This window comes from Phyllostomus discolor, chromosome 2 (assembly GCF_004126475.2).
Source record: "Phyllostomus discolor isolate MPI-MPIP mPhyDis1 chromosome 2, mPhyDis1.pri.v3, whole genome shotgun sequence".
NCBI classification, from domain to species: Eukaryota; Metazoa; Chordata; class Mammalia; order Chiroptera; family Phyllostomidae; genus Phyllostomus; species Phyllostomus discolor.
The window spans coordinates 388,739-410,643 of NC_040904.2; the positions used below are offsets into that span (position 1 = coordinate 388,739).

Consider the following 21,905-nt stretch of genomic DNA (forward strand, 5'->3'; position numbering starts at 1 on the left):
CCCTGCCCCGGCCCTGCCCCCCGCTGGGGCGGGCCTGGCACCTGCCGCAGAGTGACTCACCCTCCGGAGTCTGAGAGGGGGGCCTCTGGTCCCCGGGACAGAGCGCGGGGATGCGGCCACCAGGCGGGTCTCCCGCACTTTCCACGCGCTGCCCCCTCCCCGAGGTGGGGCAGGGTGTCGCCCTCCCCGCCCCTCCCCCTGCCCCTCTCTGGGCTGACCGCGGGTTTCCGCTCTGTCCCCCACTTCCGCCCGCCCGACCGCGGCGGCGACCCCAGCTGTTCTCACCCCGGACGCGCAGCCAGAAAGCCGACAGCAGCAGGTGTCTGCGCTCAGGCCTCGGAAACCCAGGCGCGTTCCCGGGGTCCCTCGTCCGAGTCCCGGCCCCCCGGCGCCCCGGGGACCCCGCCCCCCTCCGGGCCCAGCTCCTGGCCGCTCACCGCTCACCGTCATGGTGCCGTCCAGGAGGCCCGCCTCCGGCCTGGGCGGCGCCTGGAGCCGCTCCATGGACCACTTCTCCGCGACGGCGGCCACCCGCGGGTCGTCCACGCCGAGCAGCCGGAAGCCGGTCATGTTGACGCCGCTGTACCGGTACAGCTCCAGGTCCAGGGCGAACAAGTCCTGCGCGGCGAGAAACGTGACGGGCGTGGGGCGAGTTGGTGCGGCGAGCGCGCGGTGCGGCAGGCGGCTACGGATGGTGGGGGCGGGGGCGTTCCTGGCGGCTGTGGGAGGCGCCGGGCTGTGTCCTCGGAAGACAGACACCCCGATCTTCTGAGCGCCTCCCCCCCTCACTGCCCAACGAAACTTGGGATTCGCTCTGCACTCCCAGCTCAGGGTCAGAAAAAGTGTCCTGCTTTTGAATGTTATATCCCCGCCCCCCAAGTAATGTTCTGTTTTCCTCAAGTTCTGCTCATTCTCACGGGAGGGGCACACTTCAGGTAAAACCACGGGGAAGTGTGCAGTAAGCAGGTCTAAAGCACCAGTCCCCGCCACGGACGGTTCCCTTATCACGCTCAGTGAGCGGAAGGACGGTCGCTCCGGCCGGCGGGGCTCAGCCAGAGGCTCCCAGGGGCCCACCGAGCCCCCACGGGCTCCCAGCAGTGAGTGTGATGTGCCGGCTCACCCACAGCCCCAGGCGTGTGGGGCTGGGGGCCACACGCCCAGGCTTCCGGGCATGGAGAGAGTTCAAGCCCCCTGAGTCTCGAGCCTGGGTGGCCGCTGCCGGAAACTGTTCCTGTTCCGACTCCTCCTCCCCCCACTCCGCAGCCCCCGGCCAGTGGTGTCTGGTGGACGGCGCTCTGACCAGGTCTCCCTGAACCCAAGCGGGTTTCAGCCGTGCACCTTACAGCCAGAGGAGCAGTCGGCGTTGTGTTTGCACGTCACAATGGTGTGTGTGTGGGGTGTGTGTGAGCGTGGGGTGTGTGTGGGGTGTGTGTGTGGGGTGTGTGTGAGCGTGGGGTGTGTGTGGGGTGTATGTGAGTGTGTGTGTGGGGGGTGTATGTGTGGGGGGGTTTGTGAGTAGGGGTGTATGTGTGTGTGGCTTGGTCAAATGAGCGCTAGGACGTCTTTCTGATGCATTAAATGCCCCGAATCAGCCTCCCTCGATCTGGTAACCTCTCAGAGTTTAAGGTGTTACAGCCTTTAAGAAACCTCCTCGGTCTGAGGGTCTGAGCGTGCGAGGGTCCTCGGGTGCAGTGTGTTCCACGTGCCAGCGTTTCGCCAGCTGCTCTTTCCAGGTCTTCAGGACACCCGGCAGGGGGCCCCGCCTCACCAGCTGCCCTCGGACCCCCGTGGGGAACCGCGTCCAGCCACAGGACCCCAGGCCGCCCTCCAGGGGTGGGCGGTGTCTGTGGACAGTGTCCACGGTGCTTCTCTCAGGAGGAGTTTGCGCTCTGGCAGCTTGTGTTTCACGGAAGTTCCACTCCCACCCCTTCCCGGGTGTGCTGCACCCCTGCTAGTTAGAAACAAGGAGAAGGAGAGAGACCTGCTTTCCCCGTATCCCGGTTTCCGTGAGTGCAGTCCCCACGACCGGTCCGGCCTGGGGCCCCGGGGCTGACCGCAGGGGACCTGGAGCTGTCCCCCCGCACGGGTGACGCCCGCATGCACGCGCGTGCACTCGCACACTCACCAGGGTTGTGAAGAGGTAGTGGTAGTGCTCCGTCATCATGCCCATGAACAGGGTCTGCAACAGGGAGAGGGCGAGTCAGGAGCGGGGTTCTCACGGGGATCAGTGGGCCGTAGGGTGGGCGCCTCAGGCCGGAGCGCAGAACGAGGGGCCCTGGGGACCCGTGGGCTCAGTCCCCGCGAGACCGAGGTGAATCGAGGGCTGGCTGCTGCGGCCCGAGACCCAGCCCGCGGGCCTCCCTCCGGCGCTTTCCCCTCGAGCCACGGCCGACCCAGAGGAGGTGGGTGCGCTGATGATCAAAATTAAGCCAAGTCTGAGATGAGCCAATGTCCTGCGTGGAGTTGTCCCCCACGGCCCGGGGCGGCCCCCACCCGAGTAGCCCCAGGCTCAGACGCGCACGAGCCGGCCCTCAGCGCCAGGGCTGTTGGTGCTGCCTCGGAGCGGAGCTCGGTACGCGCGCACCAGGATGGAGACGCTCTTCAGCGAGAGCTTGTGAAGAAGTGAGTCTCTGGAACGTTCCTCCTCCCCTCCCCCCCGCACCCCACAGAACGCGTGGAGGACGGACGGGGACCTTCGTGCACCCAGTTCACACCGCCCCGCACGTGGGTCTCGGCGGCATCCTGCCAGCCCCAGGCCGGCTGCCCTGTGGTCCCTGTATTTGGTGAAGAAGGGGGGCGGGGCGAGCGAGGGGCGGGGCGAGCGGGGTGTGTGGGCGGGGCGGGAGAGGGGCGGGGCGAGCGGGATGAGGTGGTCAGTGCGGCGCGAGCCGCGTGGGGGGTCAGGGCGGGAGAGGGGGCGGGGCGAGCCGAGGTTCTCAGCCAGGTCGTTCCTGAGCTGTGGGCTGCTTTTGGGATTTCTGCGCGTGGTGCCCACGGAGAGGAAGAGGACCCCGAAGGTCTGGAGATCAACGACTGATTCTCAACCCCCCGAATTGAGGCGCTCGCCCTCCTCGGGCCAGGTCCCCAGGAGGACGCTGTGGGGGCCAGGCGCGGGGCTTCACGGGGAGGCGAGCGGAGAGGCCTCGGGAATCCAGGCGCATCTCCGCGCGACCGCGCTGCAGACGAGCATGGGCCCGGGGGCTCGGCAGCCAGCCAGACGCTCTCGGAGCCCGTGGCAGGCGCTCGGGGGAGAATTTCCGAGTGTGGAGCCGGGACTTTGTATTTCCGAGCAGTGGGGAGGGTCGCCGCCCCGTGGGACGCGTCCATTTGCATCAAAGAATAAAGACTTTTACTACCCCCAGTGAGAAGAGGCCTGGGAAGGTCTGGGAAGAGGCAGCGTAGTCAGAAGAGGCGCTGGAAGGCGCCCAGGCCACGTGAGGAACGTGGTTCACGGGACAGGGGACAAGGAAAGAAGAGGGTGGGGGGGGCCCGGCAGAGCGCTCCCCACCCCCCACTGCTCTGCCCTCTGCGGCCACATTGTAACATTGTGAAGATACAACGAATGCCCGGGCACCCTCCTTGGGAGTCACCAGCCCCCAGCGAGGAAGTCTCCTGCGGTGAGGACAGGACTTGGCTCCCCGGGGATTTTACCCAGGGCAGAGCTGCTGTCCGCGGTGGATGAGGTTCGGAGCGCACTGGGAGGCCGGTCAGCTGGTCACAGATGCCCCTGAGGAGGGCAGAGCTGACCTCCGGGTCAGCCAGGAGTCCAGTGTCTCTCTTGGGTCCTCAGGTGGTGTAATGGAAGCAAGACTCGCCCCTGAGGGGGGGCGGGGGCGAGTTTTAAGTCAAGGTACAGAGCTGGACACGGGGGTTTAAAATGTTGCTTCTGCCCTGGCTGGCGTAGCTCAGTGGATTGAGCTCGGGCTGCGAACAAAGGGATGCAGGTTTGATTCCCAGTCAGGGCACATGCCTGGGTTGCAGGCCAGGTGCCCAGTGGGGAACCATGCGAGAGGCAGCCACACATTGATGCTTCTGTCTCTCTTTCTCCCTCCCTTCCCCTCTCTAAAAATAAATAAGTAAAATCTTTAAAAAAATGTTGCTTCTGGGACTGAAAAAGAAACACAAAGCTGCCCATTTCCAGCTTTTCACCTGGGCTGATGCTTCTTTGAAAACAGCCTTGGGGGTGTTTGGTCGCCCCTGGAGGCGCAGGCCTTTTCATAAAAACTGACACTGTTGCAGTGAGGCCCAGAACAAAACCCCACGCACAGCACCGAGAGCACGAGGCGTGGGGGTGGGGCGTGTAGGAATGCGGTCCTCGTGGGATCGACTTGAACGTGAGCACATACCGGCGCCCAGGGAACGGCCGTGGATACCGGATGGCCTGCGTAAACCTGCGGTCGCCGCAAACCACGGTCCGGGGGAGGTGCGCACAGACCCGAGAGAGGAGCCAACAGAGGGCCCAGACAGCCCACAAACTGCAGAGGAGGGCGGTGGGGGGAGGGACGGGGAGAGTCACATCACAGACGTGATGGGCAAGATGGCAGCGAGCGCCTGCCGACCAGCAGGTGCTCTGCACGAGAGCCGGTTAGAGGCCCCCACGGGAAGACACTGGGTGCCTGGATGGACCACGGGCACGACCCGTGTGTGTGCTGCTCATACAGGCCGGCTTCAAGTCCAAGGCGCACAGACGGGGGGAGGGTGCAGGGTGGGGACCGCACTGCGGGCAGACGGAAAGGGAAAGAAAGCCGGGGCAGCCGTGCTCACGTGGGACAGAGCAGACTTCGAAACAAAGAATCCGAGACGGGGACATGAGACGCTACATTGTGGCGAAGGGGTCGGCCATGGTCCACAGGAGGGCTGAAACAGCCACATGTATCTACTCGCCCAGCCTGTGAGCACGTGAATGCAAAAGGCGACTATTAATAGACACAACGACAGAAATTGGCAGTCCTACAATAATGGCAGGGGATTTTACATGCCACTCACATCAATGGATAAACCACCCAGACAGACAATAATAAAATAATGGCATTAAATGTCACACTGGACATTCATAGAACATTTCACTCAGAAACTGGTTACATTTCGTTTCAAGTGTCCATGGAGCGTTCTCCAGGACAGACCACGGATCAGGGTACAAAGCAAATCCGAGAGGGTCAAAGTCAAATCCACTGACTTTTCTGGCTGCAGGGGCATGGAGCTGGCTCGCAGCTGTGGCAGGAGAACGGGGAGAGGCAGGGACACGTGCGGATGGACGACCTGCCCTGGGAACCCGGCTCCGAGAGGAGGTCCGACAGGAAACCAGGCACCACCCACCCGGGACATGGGGAAACATGACTTCCCAGAGGGCACGGGACGCAGCCAAGGCCGTCCTGAGAGGAGGTCCCCTGCTTACCCAGGCTCCAGAAACAATAGGCACCTCAAGTAAACTAGAAAAAGGACAAACAGAACCTGAAGTGACGGAAGGAAGGAACGGAGATCTCAGTGGAAATAAATGAAACAGATATTTGAAAAACACAACAGAAAAGATCGATGATGAAACTAGGAGCTGGTTCTTTGAAAAGGTGAACAAACCGATCCACCTTTAGCCCAACTCATCACGGAAGAAAACGGCCTCGAGTGAGTGAAATCGTGAGGAAAGGGGGGGCAGTTACAGCTGACACCACAGAAGCACCCAGGGCCGCTGCCGATCACGGCCGGCGATGACACGCCGACAAATTGGACAGCGTGGGGACATGGGTACGTTTCCAGAAGCGTTCAGCCTTCCGGACGGACCTGGAAAGAAGCGGAACATGTGAACAGAGCAGCGCCTGCCGTGACATTGGAGCGGTGATCAGAAGCCGCCCGAGAACAACAGCCAGGACCAGATGGCTTCGCCGGAGAATAGAGCGTGGAGGCTTTCTTTTTTTTTTTTTGTAGTATCGTATTTATTTTTAGACAGAGGGAAAGGGAGGAGGGAGAGAGGGAGAGAAACATCAGTGTGTGGTTGTCTCTCCCGAGCCCCCTGCTGGGGGTGGGGGGACCCGGCCCACAACCCAGGCGTGTGTCCCGACTGGGAATTGAACCGGTGACCCTTTGGTTCACAGCCCGCGCTCAGTCCACGGACCACACACCAGCCAGGGTTGTGTGATGCTTCTTTAAAAAGCAGCCATTCGACTGACTGTTTCTATTAGTGTTTTGTTGCTGTGCTGGGAGGCGAAGGCTCGTCTGAGGTGCCTCCTAGTCACTGTCGGGGAGAGCGAAGAGGAGGCGGCGAGGAGACGGCTCGCAGTTCTGCCCCTTTCTCGTGGGTGTGTGGGGGAGGCCGCTGGTCTGGCTGCCCCGCCCGGGCCTGGGCGGTGCGCTCCGACCCGCCCGTGAGCCTCCTGGAGGGACAGGTTCAGCCCGGGACCACTGACAGGCCACCTGGGAGGACTCCTGAGGACCGGGGCACAGGGGAAATTTCCAGAAGGGAGCACAGGCGGTCCTGCGAAGGTGGTGCTTCCTAAGGGTCGTCCTCAGGGCGGTCGGTCCGCGGGCGGGGCTCTGCGGTGGGGAGGCGCGGCCTCGATGGATGAAAGCGCTGCAGCCACGCAGGGTGTTTTCCTCCGTGAGCTCGTGTTTCAGCTAGACGTCGTCGGAGGGTTAAGAGAGTGTCAGAGCAAGACAAATAAGCGGTTTTAAGATAAAAAGTGTGATCATGATACCAGCAGTTTTCCGACAGTTCTGTGCAACGCTGACTTTTCCCTTTGAACCGCAGCTCTGTTGATGCGGCGCGGGGCGGCACGGCGCGGCGGCGCGGCGGCCGCCCTGGCTCCGCCGAGGTCGGCTTCGGTGGCACAGAGCGCGTCACGTCACACACACGCGGGTGTGAGGACGCGGCTGCCGGTGCGGTTCAGGCGCTGCTGCTGGCGCCCGCGGACCCGTTCTGCGAGCAGCGCGGCTACTGCTCCCGGAGCCGCCCCTGGGGAACGGCCCGCGGCGCCGCAGCGCGGACGGAGCTCCGCGGCGCTGGACAACCGGGCCCTCGGGACACCGACCGTCCCGTGCCGCCCCGGGAAGGTGCCGAGCCCCTGCTCTGCTGGTTCCGGCGGCCCCGCGCGTGGGTGTCTCTGGTGCTTGTGCTGCCCCCGCCCCGAAGGGCATGCGAGAGGGCCGCACGCCCTGGCCCCTCCGTTCACACACGCGCCTGCCACGGGCACGTTCCTCAGGCACAAGCCATGCAGGGTTTGCCCTTCTGTGGATGCGCGGACAGACAGACAGACGGAGAGACGGGAGACAGGCATCCCATCCACAAACCCAGCCCTTTCCTCCTGCCTCCTGGAGAGGCCAGCGGAGCACAAAGGGTTCCCCACGGGGTCCTGCGGCCTTTGGGGGTGGCTTCCGGCTCTAGCGCCCTCGCAGCCTCCTCCCTCCCGCCGAAGGGTCAGGGCCGGGGGTGGGCGGGGGGGGGGGGGCGATGGGGCCGGGCTCCCCGAGGGGAGCGGGAAGCAGCCGCTCGTTTGGCTCCAGGAGCGGATCTCGCCGAAGGGCGGGCCCGCTGGGGAGAGGCTGCCCCCCCACCCCCAGCCCCCGCAGAGCACAGGCAGGGTCGCCCGCCGCGCTGGCTCGAGCAGGAGGAGGCTCCCAGGTGGGCGGGCGGACCGGGCCGCGCGGAACCACGTGAGCCGAGAACACACTCCGCAGCGTCCGTCTGGGACCCTGGGGGGGCGGTGGCCCGAGGAAGGAGGTGGAGGGACCAGGGCTCCCGCCCGCAGCGAAGCGCCGCACAGGCCTGAGGCTGCCGCGTTGACGGAGCGGAGCTTCTCCCGCGGTGGTGGCGGTGGGGGCGGGGACACGGGAGCCTGGGGCCTGCCTGGAGGGGCGCTTCTGGGGGAGGGGCCCACCGACTCCAGCGTGGTCCCGCGGGTCTTGGGAGCTGTTCACGGCCCAGCGAGGTCGTAGTGACTCGGCCTCCTCCTCTGGTTTGTTCTGTTGGCTTCATTGTGTCCACCTGCCTGCCGACTGCCAGGCTGACAAAGGAATTGTGTGTACACTGTTCCTCAGGGCGCCAGGGTCTCCAGCCTTTGAGGAAACACCGACGCCGTGACCCCCACCCCAGACGTTGTCGTGTCCGTGGCCTGAGGTGTGCCTGGGCACAGCTGCCTGCCAGCCGCCCCCCGGTGACGCACAGCCGGCGTGAGAAGCACCAGCTGCTGCTAACCAGACCCACGTTCTAAGCGGCAGCAGTGCCCAGAGCGGCCTTGTGCCGGTTGCTGCCGCGTGTCCCCCGCTGCGATGGGCTGTCCACATGGGGTCAGGAGTAAAACGTTACCGTCCATCCGTCCACGTGAAGAAAGAGCGTAGGGAGAGCACCTGGGCCAGGTCTGATTTCCGTGCCGGCCCCTTTGTGTGACATCCGTCTGTTAATTGGTCGCGGCAGGAACAGGTGTGTGTGCAGGAAGGCCGGGGACTTGTGTAAAGCCCCTCTGGACCTCGAGGAGCCAGAGGCTGTCGGGTGCCAGCCATTGGACGGGGGGGGGGGGGGTTCGGTCTTGAGGACGGGCCTCCGGAGCCAGGGCCTGCTTCCGAGGGGGCGACCTGTCCCGGACCCGGCGGGGCCCCCCTCCCTCCGCCTCCTTCCGTCCCAGGTCCAGACCTACGACACTCTCCAGTCACATCTGTCCAGACATTAAAGTCGGTCAGAACCTCATTCTAAACCCTTCGGCGACGTTTGGGAAATTTAATCTCCTAACGGAGTCACCTTTCCCTGGGAAGGGCAGTTTGCACAAACACTCGTATCACATTCCCGCTGAACTCACGTAGCAGACGCAGCCACGGTGCGGCGGCGGCAGCAGGCTGGTTGAGGTGGGTGTCCCCCCGCGCTTAGCCAGCGGGGGCTGGGGCGCTCGGGAATGCGGGTCCAGTGTGTACTCGGAGGCACAGCTGCTGAGGCTCCTGGAGGCCGGGGGTGGGGAAGGAGGGCAGGGCCGCGGGGCCGGGGGAGACCACAGACAGGTCTCTAGCGTGGGTGCGGGGAGGAGAGGCAGGGACGCGAGGAGGCTGGACGCGAGCACACCCGGAAGGCAGAGGAAGGCGTCTGCGAACCATAAACAGGACGATGGGCCCCGGCGCCCTGCTGGGTCTCCGGCGTGAGGAACTGGGGGGTGGTTCTAGTCCCAGGACAGGTGGGGAGCGGGAGGGGGTGGCTGGCTGGGGGGACGCAGTGGGTTCCGTGTGGCGCAGAGGTTTCAGCCGGTCGGGCGAGGGTTCCGTGAGACAGTGAGACCCTCTCCCGGGGCCGGCTGGGGCCGGTGAGGGAGGTGACGCGGTGACGGCTGGGCCTGGCGGTCCCTGCGTCTCCCGGTGTCTCACTGATGGTGCCGGTGACGGTGACGGTGACGATGGGCCGGGGCAGCCTCCAGGCCAGGCCCCGTGCCTCACGGGCGTCCTCACGGCCAACGCTTCCCCGCCCAGGTCTGTGTGACGTGGGTGCTGTGACCTCCCCGTTTTACAGACGCAGCAGAGCTGTGGGACGACCTTGTCTAACGCACGGGGGTCGTTCAGGGTGTTTCATCTGCCCTTGATGCAGGCGGAGTCGAGAAAACAGCCAGCACGGGTCGGCCGGGTAAATGGCCGAATCTGGCTCCCACAGGGCCCCCCTGGTGACAGGGGACTCGGCCACCAGGCCTGGAGGACAGAGCGGGGGGGGGTTGGGGGGGTCCTTTGGTGGCCTCGTGCATCTGTGAAGGAGACTGATGGAAGCCACAGTCCCCCCCCCCACCCCGGGAAGGCCGCTTGGAGGGGCACGAGGCGGAGCCACCTCTCTGTGCCGTCTGTGGCAGGGGCACCGCGATGTGGCTGGAACTGGGCGCTGGAGCCCTTCTGAGGCGCGTGTGTGGTCTTTGTGACCGACTTGGGCCGCAACAGACCTCAGTCCTTCCCAAGTCTGGGATTCGGAGGTTTTCGAGGCTCCTCAGTCCCGTACACCAAAAATGTGGACCGATTCCAAACCCTTCAGCGAACCGCTGGTTATCCCGAGGCCAGTAAATTCTCGTGCGTGTGTAATAACACGCTCACGTCTACGGACCGCTCCTACAGCCGAACCCTGTGCCCAGGGACTGTACGTCAGTCTTAGTGTCAGCCCGAGAGATACCTAATTACAGTGGGAATGCGCCACCACAGTAATTATGTAACACGCTACAAATTATCATCCCGTTACTATAAGGAGGGATTCATCACGATGATGTTGCCAGGATTTATCCAAATAATGAGCTCATCATCAGTTAACCATCTCAGACTCCCAGAGGACCCGGGGAGCGCTGCATAAGGGCGGCCTGCGTGGTCATCCCCCCATTCACTTGGGGCCTCCTGAGCCTGAGGCCGGGCGTGAGTCCTGTGCGTGCGGACCAGCGAGGGGGCTCGGACCACCAGCGTGCGTGGGCACCCGGGGCCGCTCCGCGGGGGAGAGCACCGGCGGGGGGGGGGGGGTCCGAGAGGCGGGGGTCGCAGGCAGGCTGGAATCCGCCTGGAACTGAGCGTGTGCGGCCCAGGGTCTTCGTGCGCCTCCCCTGTGCCGGCTGGTGTGCGAGAAGACGAGAGGGCGTCATCCTGGTCGGGTGCCCGGCTCAGCCCGGCGCAGAGCGGGCGTCCGTGAACGGTGGCGGGTCTGCCGTGTCGGGGAAACGCAGAATTTGCACGCGGGCCTCCCGGCATGCCAAGGCTCTCAGCCCAGTGGGCACTGCTCAGGAATCAGCTTCGGGGTCTCCGCGCGCGGGCAGGCTCGGGGGCGGGGGAGGGGGGCCTGTACTCACCAGGTTGGCTTTTCAGGCCCCTTTCTGTGTTAAGGGGGCGGGGACCCGAGTGCGTTGCTGTTTTCACTTCCTGCGTCTCCATCTCCTGCACTCGGGGCCCACGGGGGTGTGCTGCATGAGAGAGAGCAAACGTCTCCGCCAGGCGCCTGCCACCTCTCTGCTCTGCTACGGCTTCCGAGACGGCCAGCGTTTTCTTGGGGACATTTAGACTCGAAAGGACTGGGTGTCTGGGAGTGAGATGGAGCACCCACACTTCACGAGCTGAAAGGTTACAATGATTTGTGTCCCGGCCGCTGCTCTGAGGGCCAGCCGGCACCTCGGAGCAGAACAGGGTGTTTCTCCTCCGCCTCCTCAACCCCGAGCCGCGGTGCCGGTGCCGGCCGGCCGCTCGCTGGCCTGGACACGGGGAAGTGACCGAGCCTCTGCGGGCTGCGTACGCCCCTGGAGACAGAACGTTTTCCTGGACGTGGATCGCGGGCGCGCCTCCCCGCTGGCGCCGGGCCGGCCGGAGCTAAGTGCGCGCTACCCGGCGGCTCCTGGGCCTTCGGCCGGTTCTGTGGGTCGCTGATCAGACGGACCCTGGAGACTGGACTCAGCGGGGGCCGGGCCCAGGGCCCAGGCACAGGCTTGGGGGCTCCGTGTGGAGAGGGGACGGGTGGGGGGGGCAGGGCGGGCACGGCAGGGACCCCACCTCTCCGCCCCGCGTGCGGACCTGGCCGCCGTGGGGCGCGACTCCGCGGAGGGAGGACCCGAGGCACCGAGTGACCTGGCCAGTGGGCGCCGCCCCCGCGCATGCGCGCCGAGGGAAGCCAGGCGCGAAGACACATTTCCTCCCGGCCTCGTTTTCACGTTAATGCGAAGAAAAGGAAAACAGAGAAAATGCGATGTGATTGTGCAGACGGTCCTGGCGCGGGAGCCTGTTACGGAGGCTGATGGCTCAGTCACGACGTGTCACTGTCGCCGCAGCGCTGGGGCGCGGCCCCGCCCCGACCCCGTGACCGAGAACGGACGGCCGGCCGCTGGGCAGAGGGAGCCCGTCCAGGCTCGTCGGCCCCGGGACTGCCCGCCGCCCCCTGCGGGGCGCGACCCCTCCCCCCCATCCAGAGCCGGCGGGGGCGGTCCCCGGGCTGTGCCGGCAGCGGTGACCTGCCTTCCCTGCCCCGTCGGAGGATGGGGGCGGGGGGCGGGGGGCAGCGGGCAGTTCTCCGGAGGAGGCGCGTTTATCTTCAAGAAGCGGAATCGCGGGCTCACGTGCACTCCCGTTCTCCGCACGCGGAACTCCGGGGCAGCGTGAACCCGTCCCTTGGAGGAGCCCGAGGCACAGAGGAGAGACTCGCTGAGCGGGCCGAGCGCCGAGAGGGGGAGGACGGTGGGACGGGAGACGCCTGAGGGACCCCCAGCTCAGGGCGTGGCTCGGGCCGCGGGTCCGGGTCCCCCCTCCCCTCGGCTGCGCCCCACCGGGGCGGGCGCCCGCGCTTCCGGCCAGGGGGTCACAGGAGGCGGCTGCCTTCTGGGGGCCGACGGGCCGCAGGGGATCGGGCGACGCGGGTCCTGAACTCGTTACAGGTTTCCCGTGGGCTTGGGCAGCACCAGGGAGACGGCAGGTCCGGGAAATGACCGGCCTCTGCTCCCGCTCCCGCGGGGGAGCACGGGCAAGGTTCCGCCGGAGAGAACAGCCCCGGCGGTGGCAACCACCAGTGAGAGGCAGTGAAGTGGGCACCTGACGGGGTGCCGGACCTGCCTGGACACGGGCTCCTGCCTGGACTCGGGCTCCTGCCTGGACGGGGCTGGGTCGGGCCAGGTGGCTGCAGACCTTCGCAGGAGGAGCAGGCTCGGTGCCCCCCCCCCCCCCCGCCCGGACTGCATTTGCAAACCAACCACAATGCCGGTTCCCAGGCGGCTGTGCTGGCCGCCCCTCCCCCGGCCTGGGCCGTCGGGCTCCGACCCACGGCCTTCCCTCCCTGGGCTCCTCCTTAAGTTCCTCTCCAGCCAGCCAGAGTCTGTGGGGGCTTGAGAGGGGATGACCCTGGGCGGGGTGAGCGAGGGGCAGGTGCTGGCGGAGCTGTGTGGGAAGGAGCCTGGGTGTGTGTGGTGGAGGGGCGCTCGGGAGGAGAGGAGCCCGGAGCCGGGGTCTGCGCCTGGGGGCAGGGTCAGGAGACAGAGCAGCGTCTCGGCAGAGCAGTGAGGTGGCCGCCGGTGCGGCCGGTGGGCAGGGGGAGAAGGGCCGCGCTCAGACGGCAGCGACCGGCGAAGGGGCTTGGTTCACACAGACGCCCTGAGTGCCGGGAGCCTGACCCAGTCTCGACGCTTGAGTCTCCAACCGGTTTTTGGGAGGTGGCTTTTCAGATGCTCATCCCACGGTGCTTGTTCGATATGAATGGAAATAATTACTTTTCGAGAGCGATTAGCATGCCCAAGAATAACTACAGACTTTCCCCCAGTTTTTGCTTTTCGACAAATGTCAAATGTCTGCCTTAAGGTGGATTCGATGTGTGTTTTCCTTCAGGACGGTTGCAAAGTGGTGAACTGTGACGGAGCTGCAGGGGAACTCGGGGAAGTCGTGCAAAGTGTGCGCGGAGAGAATTCTGCCAAGGGGACCCCCCCCCCGCCCCCTGGGGGGAAACGCCTCAGCCGTGAGCTCGGTCCCCGAAGAGGTGACGGCGCCAACACCAGCGTCACCTGAGTGCGGTGTTTCCCCGGCTTCTCCGCTCTGGCCGGGGCCTGCACAGGTCCCTGGGGTGCGGCGCGGGGGCCACGGGGTCTGGAGACCCCAGGCAGGCTGGCCGTTCAGAGTGGGGTCTCGAGGGGGCACCCGGCCTCTGCCCCCAGGAAACCACGTGCAGATCAGGAGGGTGGGGGCTCGTGGGGGCAGTTCCATGGGGCGCAGGGGACCCTCAGGGCTTTGGTGTGGGCTTTGGTGTGCCCTCGGTGAAGGGGTGGAGCCTCCCCCCTCTTCTTCCTCAGGTGAAAAGACGGCAGAGGGGCGGCTGGGATCGGGACCCTCATCTGGGCCCCCCGGGCTGCCCAGAGGGGCGGGCACACCTGCGGGGTGCGGGGGGTGGTCTCTGCCGGTGCTGACCAGGCTCGGGGGCCAGTGGAATCCGGTCACTCAGAGCCCTGGGCCCCCTGCGAGCCGGATGGGACGTCCAGTCCCGGCAGCTTCCCGGGGGTCCCGTGAAGCCCCGAGGACCCCACGCGCTCTCCGCGCGGCCACGGCGCCCAGCCCCACGCAAGCACGTGGCACGCCTGACCGCTAACGCAGGAAGTGCGGTCACAGCCGTGTCCCCTTCGGGGGCGTTACCGCCGCCACAGGGACGCACACGTCCCCGTCAGGCCCCGTGCGCGCAGCCGGGCCGCGCTTCCCCGCCCCCCTGCCAGCCCCTGGCCTTCCCCGACGCCCCCTGCGCGGCACCTGGCCGGCCTTCCCTTCCCTGTGCTTGTCCGAGCTTCTGAGCCCCGGCGCCTTCGCCCTCGGCCGCCTAGGGGGGGCCTGAGGGGGGCCGCCCGTGCAGCCGCACCCCGGCCTCCGAGCACCCGTTGCCAGCAGGCTGCCCGGCCCCCAGAAGGACGAACAAAGAGGTCTCCAGACGTTGCCCAGCAGCGTCCCGGGGGGTGAGAGCTGGTGTCCCCGCTTCCTCTTCTTGTCTGGTTCTGAGTTTTCTTTCTCCAGCGCAAAAACGAGGCTGTATCCTCAAGCGCTCAGAAGTTTACTCTGTGGTGGCAGCTATTTCTTTTTAAGACTCTTTTTAAAAATTTTTATTTATTTTACTTTTAGAGAGAGGGAAGGGAGGGAGAAAGAATGTGTGGTTGCCGCTTGCACGCCCCCTACTGGGGACTCAGCCCGCAACCCAGGCACGTGCCCTGACTGGGAATCGAACCAGAGACCCTTTGGTTTGCAGGCTGGCACTCAGTCCACTGAGCCACACCAGCCAGGGCGGTTATTATTATTATTATTAACATCACTAACATCTTCCTCAGACGACAGTTTACCGTGGGCTTCCCCCCCACACTAGCCTCGCTGTCCCGACGAGGTGGACGGAGAAGCACCTTTGCTGGGACGGAATCCCGCACGTGCGGCAGAAGAGCCCCGCCCCTCCCCAGGACGCTGAGCTCACGACGGGTCAGGCTCTGCGCACAGACACCTGGCGCCGTCTTCCAGCAGGTGTGAAGATGGAGGGAGAGACCGGGCGCACCGGGCCCCTCCCCTCCCCCCTCTGCGTCCGGATCTGCCCGCGCCCCGCCGTGCGCGCGCGGGGGACCGCCGACCCCTCCGCCGTGGCAGGAGACTTCGGCGAAGACACCCACAGTCCCCGAGCCCGCGGCTCCGGGAAGGAACCCCGAAAACCGCACCTTCCAGCCCGGACGGGCGGCCGGGGACCCGGGCTGCACGGAGGAGCGGAACCCACCAGGCTCCTGAGCCGCGGAAGCGAGCGCCCCGCCCGGCCGCGCCCGGCGCCTCACCTGCTTCAGGACCTCGGCGGCGCGGCGGTGCGAGCAGTCGAAGACCACGTGGAACTCCCGGCCGTTCTTCATCTCCTTGAGCAGCGGCTTCGCGTCCTTGCTGCCCGCCGGCAGCTGCCGGATCCGGACCCGAATGTTGTGCCTGGAGGGAGCTTTGATGAGCTCTTGCAGGCGGATCAGCCCTGGAAGAGAGTCCGAAGCACGGTTTAGTGCCGCTCGCCGCCACACGCACGTGGTCCCCAAAGCGATCGGAGGGCTACAGGTCACCGTGCTGACCCCTCTCTCCTTCCTCACCCCGGGGGCGATCCCGCGGAGCTGGCGGGGGTGGGGGTGGTGACCTGTGACCGGGAGCCCTGCTCCCCCGAGCTCCTTCTGAGCTTGTTTGGAGGGAACGTCCCCTCCAGGTGGCAGCCAGCAGCTCGCGTCCTAACAGGGTAGGTCTGGACCTCACAACTCGTGCACATAAAAAGGTGCTTGAAGTTTCCAACGGTGCTCAGAGACACAGATAGCACCTGCTCCCCCAAAGCGAGGATTTGGGGGGCCGTGCACCTCGGCGGGCCGTACACCAAGTGTGTCCCTGTGACCACCATGTGCCTGCTAATTAGCTGGGCGGCTCCGTGTGACCTCCCAGTTCCTGCCACAGAAACGACTTAGAGGTGGCTCATTATGCTCTCGCTCTGCCGTGATTGTCTGTTGAATCGGAAAATCCTCTCGATTAAAATTAGACTGCCAGCCGACTTCTCAGCAGAACCTGTGCAGGCCGGAGGGGACTGGCAAGGAGCATCCCCAGGGAGGAGAAGCGGGGAGGGCCCCCAGCCCAGGCCGCTCTGCCCCGAGAAGCTGCCCCTCAGGACCGGGGGGCGGACAGAGGGTTTCCCACGTGAGCAGACGAACCCGAAGGAGTTCGTCCTCACCAGACCAGCATCACACGGGACGTTCAAGGGTCTTCTCGAAGGAGAAAAAAGACATGAAATATGAAGAACAAGCCCTGGCTGGCGTGGCTCAGTGGATTGAGCGCAGGCTGCGAACCAAAGTGTCGCAGGTTCGATTCCCAGTCAGGGCACATGCTGGGTTGCAGGCCATGACCCCCAGCAACCGCACATTGATGTTTCTCTCTCTCTCCCTCCCTTCCCTCTCTAAAAATAAATCGTTCAAAAAATATGAACAACAAAGTGGCAGTAAATGCGAATCTGTCAACACTCGAATCTAAAAATAAACAAACAAGCAGAACAGAAACAGACTCAGGGACACAGAGAACAGACTGACAGCCGCCAGGGGGGCGGGGTGGGCGGGGGAGGGGAAGGGACGGAGGAGCGCAGCTCGGGGGCCGTCACAGAACAGTCACGGAGGTGAAGTCCGGCGCGCGGACTGTGGTCAGCGGCACCGTGATGACCACGTGCGGCGCCAGGTGTGGGCACAGCATCGGGGGCGACGTCCCCTCCCTGGGGGGCACGCCTGAAACAGACGGCGATGTGTGTCGGCTGAGGACATTAAGAGGGGCAAACACATAAATAAATAAAAGAAGTCAACAAACCAAACCAAACCAATGCCAGAGACCACGGCGTTTTTAGAGGCCGTGACGACAAGAGCCGGAACAGCGGAGTCTGTAAACACCCGCTGGGCGTGGCCGCGGGAAGGGAAGTGTGTGCGGGGGCGGAGCCCGGAGAATGTGCGACTGGCCGCGGGCGTGGCCCTGCGGGGCGGCCCCGGCGTCAGCGCACCGGCTCTCCGGGGCGAGACCACCCACTGCGCCGCGGCCCTCCGGCCGGAGCGGTGACCCGGGCCACCCTGCACGGAGCTGCTGGTCAGCAGCTGCCGTCTCCCAGAACATCGGCTTCTCCCTCCTCCTGTGCGCGCTCTGTGCCCCCGCCACGGGCCAGCCACAAGCCCCGGGGAGGGAGCAGCAGCTCCGCCTGAGTTTGAGGGGCGCTGTGGGGGGCGCCCAGCACCCCTGGTTGAGAACGGTGCCTTCGTTTTCCAGTTTCAGCTTCTTCCCCAGGAGACACCCTTTGTTTCAGTGGCGCACAGGCGAAAGGCTCCCCCGGCGCCGTGCACCGGCGTGGGTGTGCCCTGCGGGGTGTGCGTCAGCTGGTCCTCAGGGTCCAGTGGGGGAGGCGTGCAGGGGGGTCGGAGAACCGGTTAAGACCCAGTGCTCCTCATCCTTCTTGATTTTTTTAGCGTAAAATAGCTGTGGTCAGCACCACAGCCCTGCGGGCACCTGTCTCTCGTCACGCCAGTGTGGCGGCCCGATGACCAGCCGCGGGCCCCTCCCAGGCTCGCCTGTCCCGAGCCGCCGACCCCGCAAACGGACCCCGCAAACGGGCCCCGCGGTCAGTCCCGCGGCCGCCCTGTGGAGCAGGCACTGTCGCCCCGTCACCGCAGACGAGAACCCCAGGCCTCGCCCCATGGCGGAGCTCCCTGAGGCCCCGGGGCGTTCGCAGGGGCCACGGAGCCGCGGGTGGGGGCTCTGACTCCCCCACGCAGAGCCTGTTGGTGTGGCGGGAGCGGGCGTGACTGCGCTGCCACGGGGCCGTGGGGAGCAGGGACCCCTCTTTCTCCGTGACTGCAGGCGCGCTGTCTCCTTCCTGAGCCTCCTGCCCCGCCGTCACCTACAGGTTTTATGTCGTTTCACTTCACCTGCCCGTGACCACAGGGAGAGCGGCGTGGCCTTTCCACGGAGTGGCAGAAACTCGGTGAAAGTGCATTTCGTGTCCTGCAGAGGGGGCGTCAGCCTCGGAGGGCGCGTTCCCGTGGCGAGGACGCACGCGCGCGCCGATGGCATTGGGAGTTGGGAGCGTTTCCTCACTTCACTCGCGTGTTTTTACAGGAAAACATTGGGGGGGGCGGTGCCCAGGACTCGGGTGCGGAGAAGGGCGGACCCGCCAGCTCCGGCTACCTTGTGGGGGCGGGGCGGTCTGCCGGGCTGCCCAGCGGTAGGTCCGGGCGTCCCTCGGCCTGGGCCCCTGGGGTCCCGTCTGTCTGTCTATCTGCCCGCCCGCAGGGGAAATGGCCTCGGGCCCAGGCGGCAGGTGGAAGGTGCCCTTAAGGAAAGGTCAAGTGGGCGGGGTCAGAAAAGCGTCTGCCCGGGGCAGGTGCCGGAGCCACCCTGTCCGCACCCTCAGATGAGCAGGTGCAACAAGGAAGGCTTTGTGAAGGGCTCACCACCCACGGGCCACGCCCCCTTCCCGCCAAGCTGTCAGCTTTATCCACACGACCTCTGTCAGGGTGTCCAACCTGCGGCCTCACGGCCGTGAATGTGGTTCAACACAAAATCGTAAATTTACTTAAAACGTGATGGAATTTTATTGGTGTGATTACGGGTCGCAGTGTGTGTGATGTGTGGGCCAAGACACCTCTTCTTCCAGTGTGGCCCCGAGCGAGATGCCGAAAGCCTGCACACCCCTGCCGGTAACGGGAACCCTCTTTGTTAACCTGCTTTAGAAACTTCTAGACACACGTGTGCAGCCAGCCCTCAAGTCAGAAGCCTCCCCTGGTCGTTTCCCAGCGTGCTCTGCTCCAGTGAGGGGTGGCGTCCAGGCCCCAAGTCCGTAGACCTGGATACGCAGTGACGTCTTTAACGTTCTGCCTGACTAACAACATACACCAAATAGGCGACGTTTCTCCAAAAAATCCTCCTAAAATGGTTGGTGGAAAACCCAGGCCCCAGAAGGACCTGGGATGAGCCGGATGGGGTGCCCCTGGATCCGGAGACCCCATCAGCCTCCGGAGCCCTCCGCGCGGCAAGGGGATGCGGCGCGCGCCCGCGAGCGTACCTGCGCTGTCCTCGTACACCAGCGTCACGGCCCTCCAGCCCAAGTAGAGGACCAGGTCCAGCACCGCCCGGCTGATGGCCGCGGCGTCCGGGTGCAGGTTGACGTGGAAGGGGTCCCGGCCGTCGGCCGCGGGGGGGCGCCAGCGGGTGTGCACGTGCGGCACCTGCAGCGCGTTGCACACGGACTGCACGGCGCTGGCCGAGGAGCTGTGCGCGGGGCCCAGGAGCGCGGCGACGCCCAGGGCCAGCTGGTCGCAGGCTGCGTCCCGAGGGGGGGTGGGATGGGGGAGGGGGCACAGGAGGGGAAGACAGGGAGAGAGAGAGAGAAAGAGCCGTGAATTCCCCCTTTTCTTTTCCTTCCAAGACCCCGCCCCTGCGCTCCTAGTCCGGCATCCAGACCCTCGAGGGGCTGGGAGCCAAGGATGGAACGTGGGACCCGTCACAGACTCCTCCTGGGCCTCGGAGGGATGCGCCAGTCCACGGGCGTCCCTGCAGCCCGTGGGGACCAAGTGCAGTGCTGGCTGGTGACTCCCGGGGCGGCCGGCGGTGCCGTGGGGAGAGGCGGGGCTGAGGCAGGGGGTCCCAGGGAGTCCCGGGGGGCGGCGCCCTGCAGGCTGCTGCAGCTCCTGTTGGAAGACCCCCGAAGACCATGGAGTGGCCCTGACGCCGCCTGGCGACAGAATGAGGAACTGCCTGGCAGACAGGGGGCCAGGAGACCCTCTCCAGCCGCTGATGTCCCAGCCTGAGGCGGGGTGGGGGGGCGTGGGGGGTGGAGCGGGTTGGGGGGACGCAGTTGTCCTGCCCCAGCTGGCACCCAGCGGGTACAACACCTAAGAAAACAGAGTCAACGTGTGTGAGGAAATTAGTTCAGCATCCATGCACTTCTCTCAGAGTAAGATTATGTAGACTTAGGGAGAAAACTTAGAATATTTACAAGTGTGAGAAAAAAAGACTGTCTTGGGCTAATTTTTTTTTGGCTTATTCCATCTTGGGCTATTTTTCTTTTTGGTGCTCCAATGTATAAAAACAAATTGAGTCACCGCACAGACGGAGGCGGGCACACTGCTTTCCTCACTCACTCTCGTCGGAACCCAGGAGCACGCCTCCTGCAGCCGTCACAAACTCCTGGGGGGCATCTCGGGGGTCCGGGCAGCCCGGGCCACTGCAGAGCGGCTTGTCTCGCTGCTCTGAGACACAGAACGTCCCCGCTGCTCCCGAGCGTTGGCCGCTCAAAATCTTGTCACGGCAGCTACCGTGGTTCTGTGTGTCTCAGGGTTCACTCTGGTTCCTTGGAGCCGATGCCCAGCTGTAGCGAAAGGGTGTCGATACTCTTCGGTCACTCGAGACAAACCGATCGCATCCCCTTGCACGAGGGTCAGGAGCGGTCATCCTCCACAGCCCCCGCAAGCACTGCCTTCGCGTTGCACGCTGACGTGAATTCGGGCTGGCATCGAACAGGGGCTTAAAAGCATTTCAAACGTATACCTTAACGCTAGTTTAAAGGAATTTGAAACTGCTGAGAGATAACTGAATATTTGAGTCAAATTATGCAAAAATTTATACGTGAAATTGTGTTAATATTTATGAAGATGTCTTTCTACAAAGGAAAGTAAGTTGAAAAGCTACAGTGTTTAGTCAGGATCGTCTAAGTCGATTTAGAGAGAAGAGCCAGCAAGGACAGCTTGGAGAGCCGCCCCCAGGTGCCCACGGGGCAGCCAGGACAGCCCTGCGAGGGGACACTCGCAGCCCGGGGCTAGGAGGCCGTAACCTGTGCGCTCAGCGCTGGCTGGGACTTCCCCTTGTCTGAGGCAGCGTGTGTCCTGCAGCCGTTTCTGTGGGCGAGGGCGAGAGTCTGCGGGTGGCTGCTTTGTGCGGCGTGGGCGACGGACTGGGACTCCTGCTGGTGTTCTGCTCAGACTCAGCCAACCCTCCCGAGCTCCTCGTGCCAGCAAATCACTGGGTTTAAGCAGCTTTGGGGGCGTTTAATTTACAAGCACCAGCAGGTGCTTCAGATCACAAAGAAAGCCTTCAATTTTGTGTGGCTGAAGTGTGGTTGGCTCCCTGAGGTATTTACTCAGCGATGCATGTGCGCGTGTGTGTGTGTGAGAGGAAGACAGAGTCAGAGGGAGGGAGATTTGACCCCTGGAGACAGGTTGTGTGAAGATGCCTTGTAAACTTGAAAATGCCATTTAAATATAAAGTATAAAGTTTTATTGTGTGTTTAGAGACAACTGTGTTTCATATATAGGGTTGGCCAAAAAGCCCATCACATTTTCCACATAAAATAAAAGACACATTTTTTATTTTCACCAATAGCTTTTGATCTGGATATTTTGAGTTCATTGGCTGTGTCTCCCGCTGCCGGCTTCTACTGTAGGGCAGAGGCCGGGGGGCTGCGAAACATCTCCCAATGCCCAAGGCGGCCCCGTGGCAAGGAGTTACTTGGCCAAAATGTCAACAGTACCCAGAAACTTCACAAACCACTTTTCACGCATTCGATCAGTCACAGCACCTTCTCCACACACTGAACAAAACTTTTTTTTTTTTTTTGCATTTCAGTTGTGTTTTTACCTTCCTTGAAATAATAAAGCATGGTATGCCAAAAATGTTGTGTATCTTCTTCCAGCTTCAGTATTAAAACGGCTGCACAAAAATTCACCCATTTGGACAGCGTTTCTTTAAATGCACGCTGAAACGTCATTCTTTAACTGACAGCTGTCACAACACAATCTAACAAAATTGCCTGAAATGAAGTTACAGACAATTAAGCACCACTGGATCCACCGTGTGGAAAAAAACTAACGAACTCCTTGGCCCACCCAACAGTGCAGGCAGCTCCTTCTTTAAAACAAAACGCTCCTACTACTGGGGTCCTGCGGCGGAGAGAAGGAAGTCATTGC

At 64.0% G+C, this 21,905-nt stretch overlaps 1 protein-coding gene across 3 annotated transcripts in view; it reads right to left on the reverse strand.

Annotated features, from left to right (window-relative positions):
• GRIK1 (glutamate ionotropic receptor kainate type subunit 1) overlaps positions 1-21,905 on the reverse strand; it is a 171,114-nt gene that overhangs the window by 59,240 nt on the left and 89,969 nt on the right. For all 3 annotated transcript variants that reach the window (XM_036017398.1, XM_028503948.2, XM_028503949.2), the window contains exons 3-6: positions 19,007-19,264; positions 15,234-15,415; positions 2,126-2,179; positions 445-618 (exon numbers count right to left, since the gene is read on the reverse strand). In XM_036017398.1, the coding sequence (XP_035873291.1) occupies positions 445-618; positions 2,126-2,179; positions 15,234-15,415; positions 19,007-19,264 (668 nt within the window). The remainder of the gene's footprint in view (positions 1-444; positions 619-2,125; positions 2,180-15,233; positions 15,416-19,006; positions 19,265-21,905) is intronic.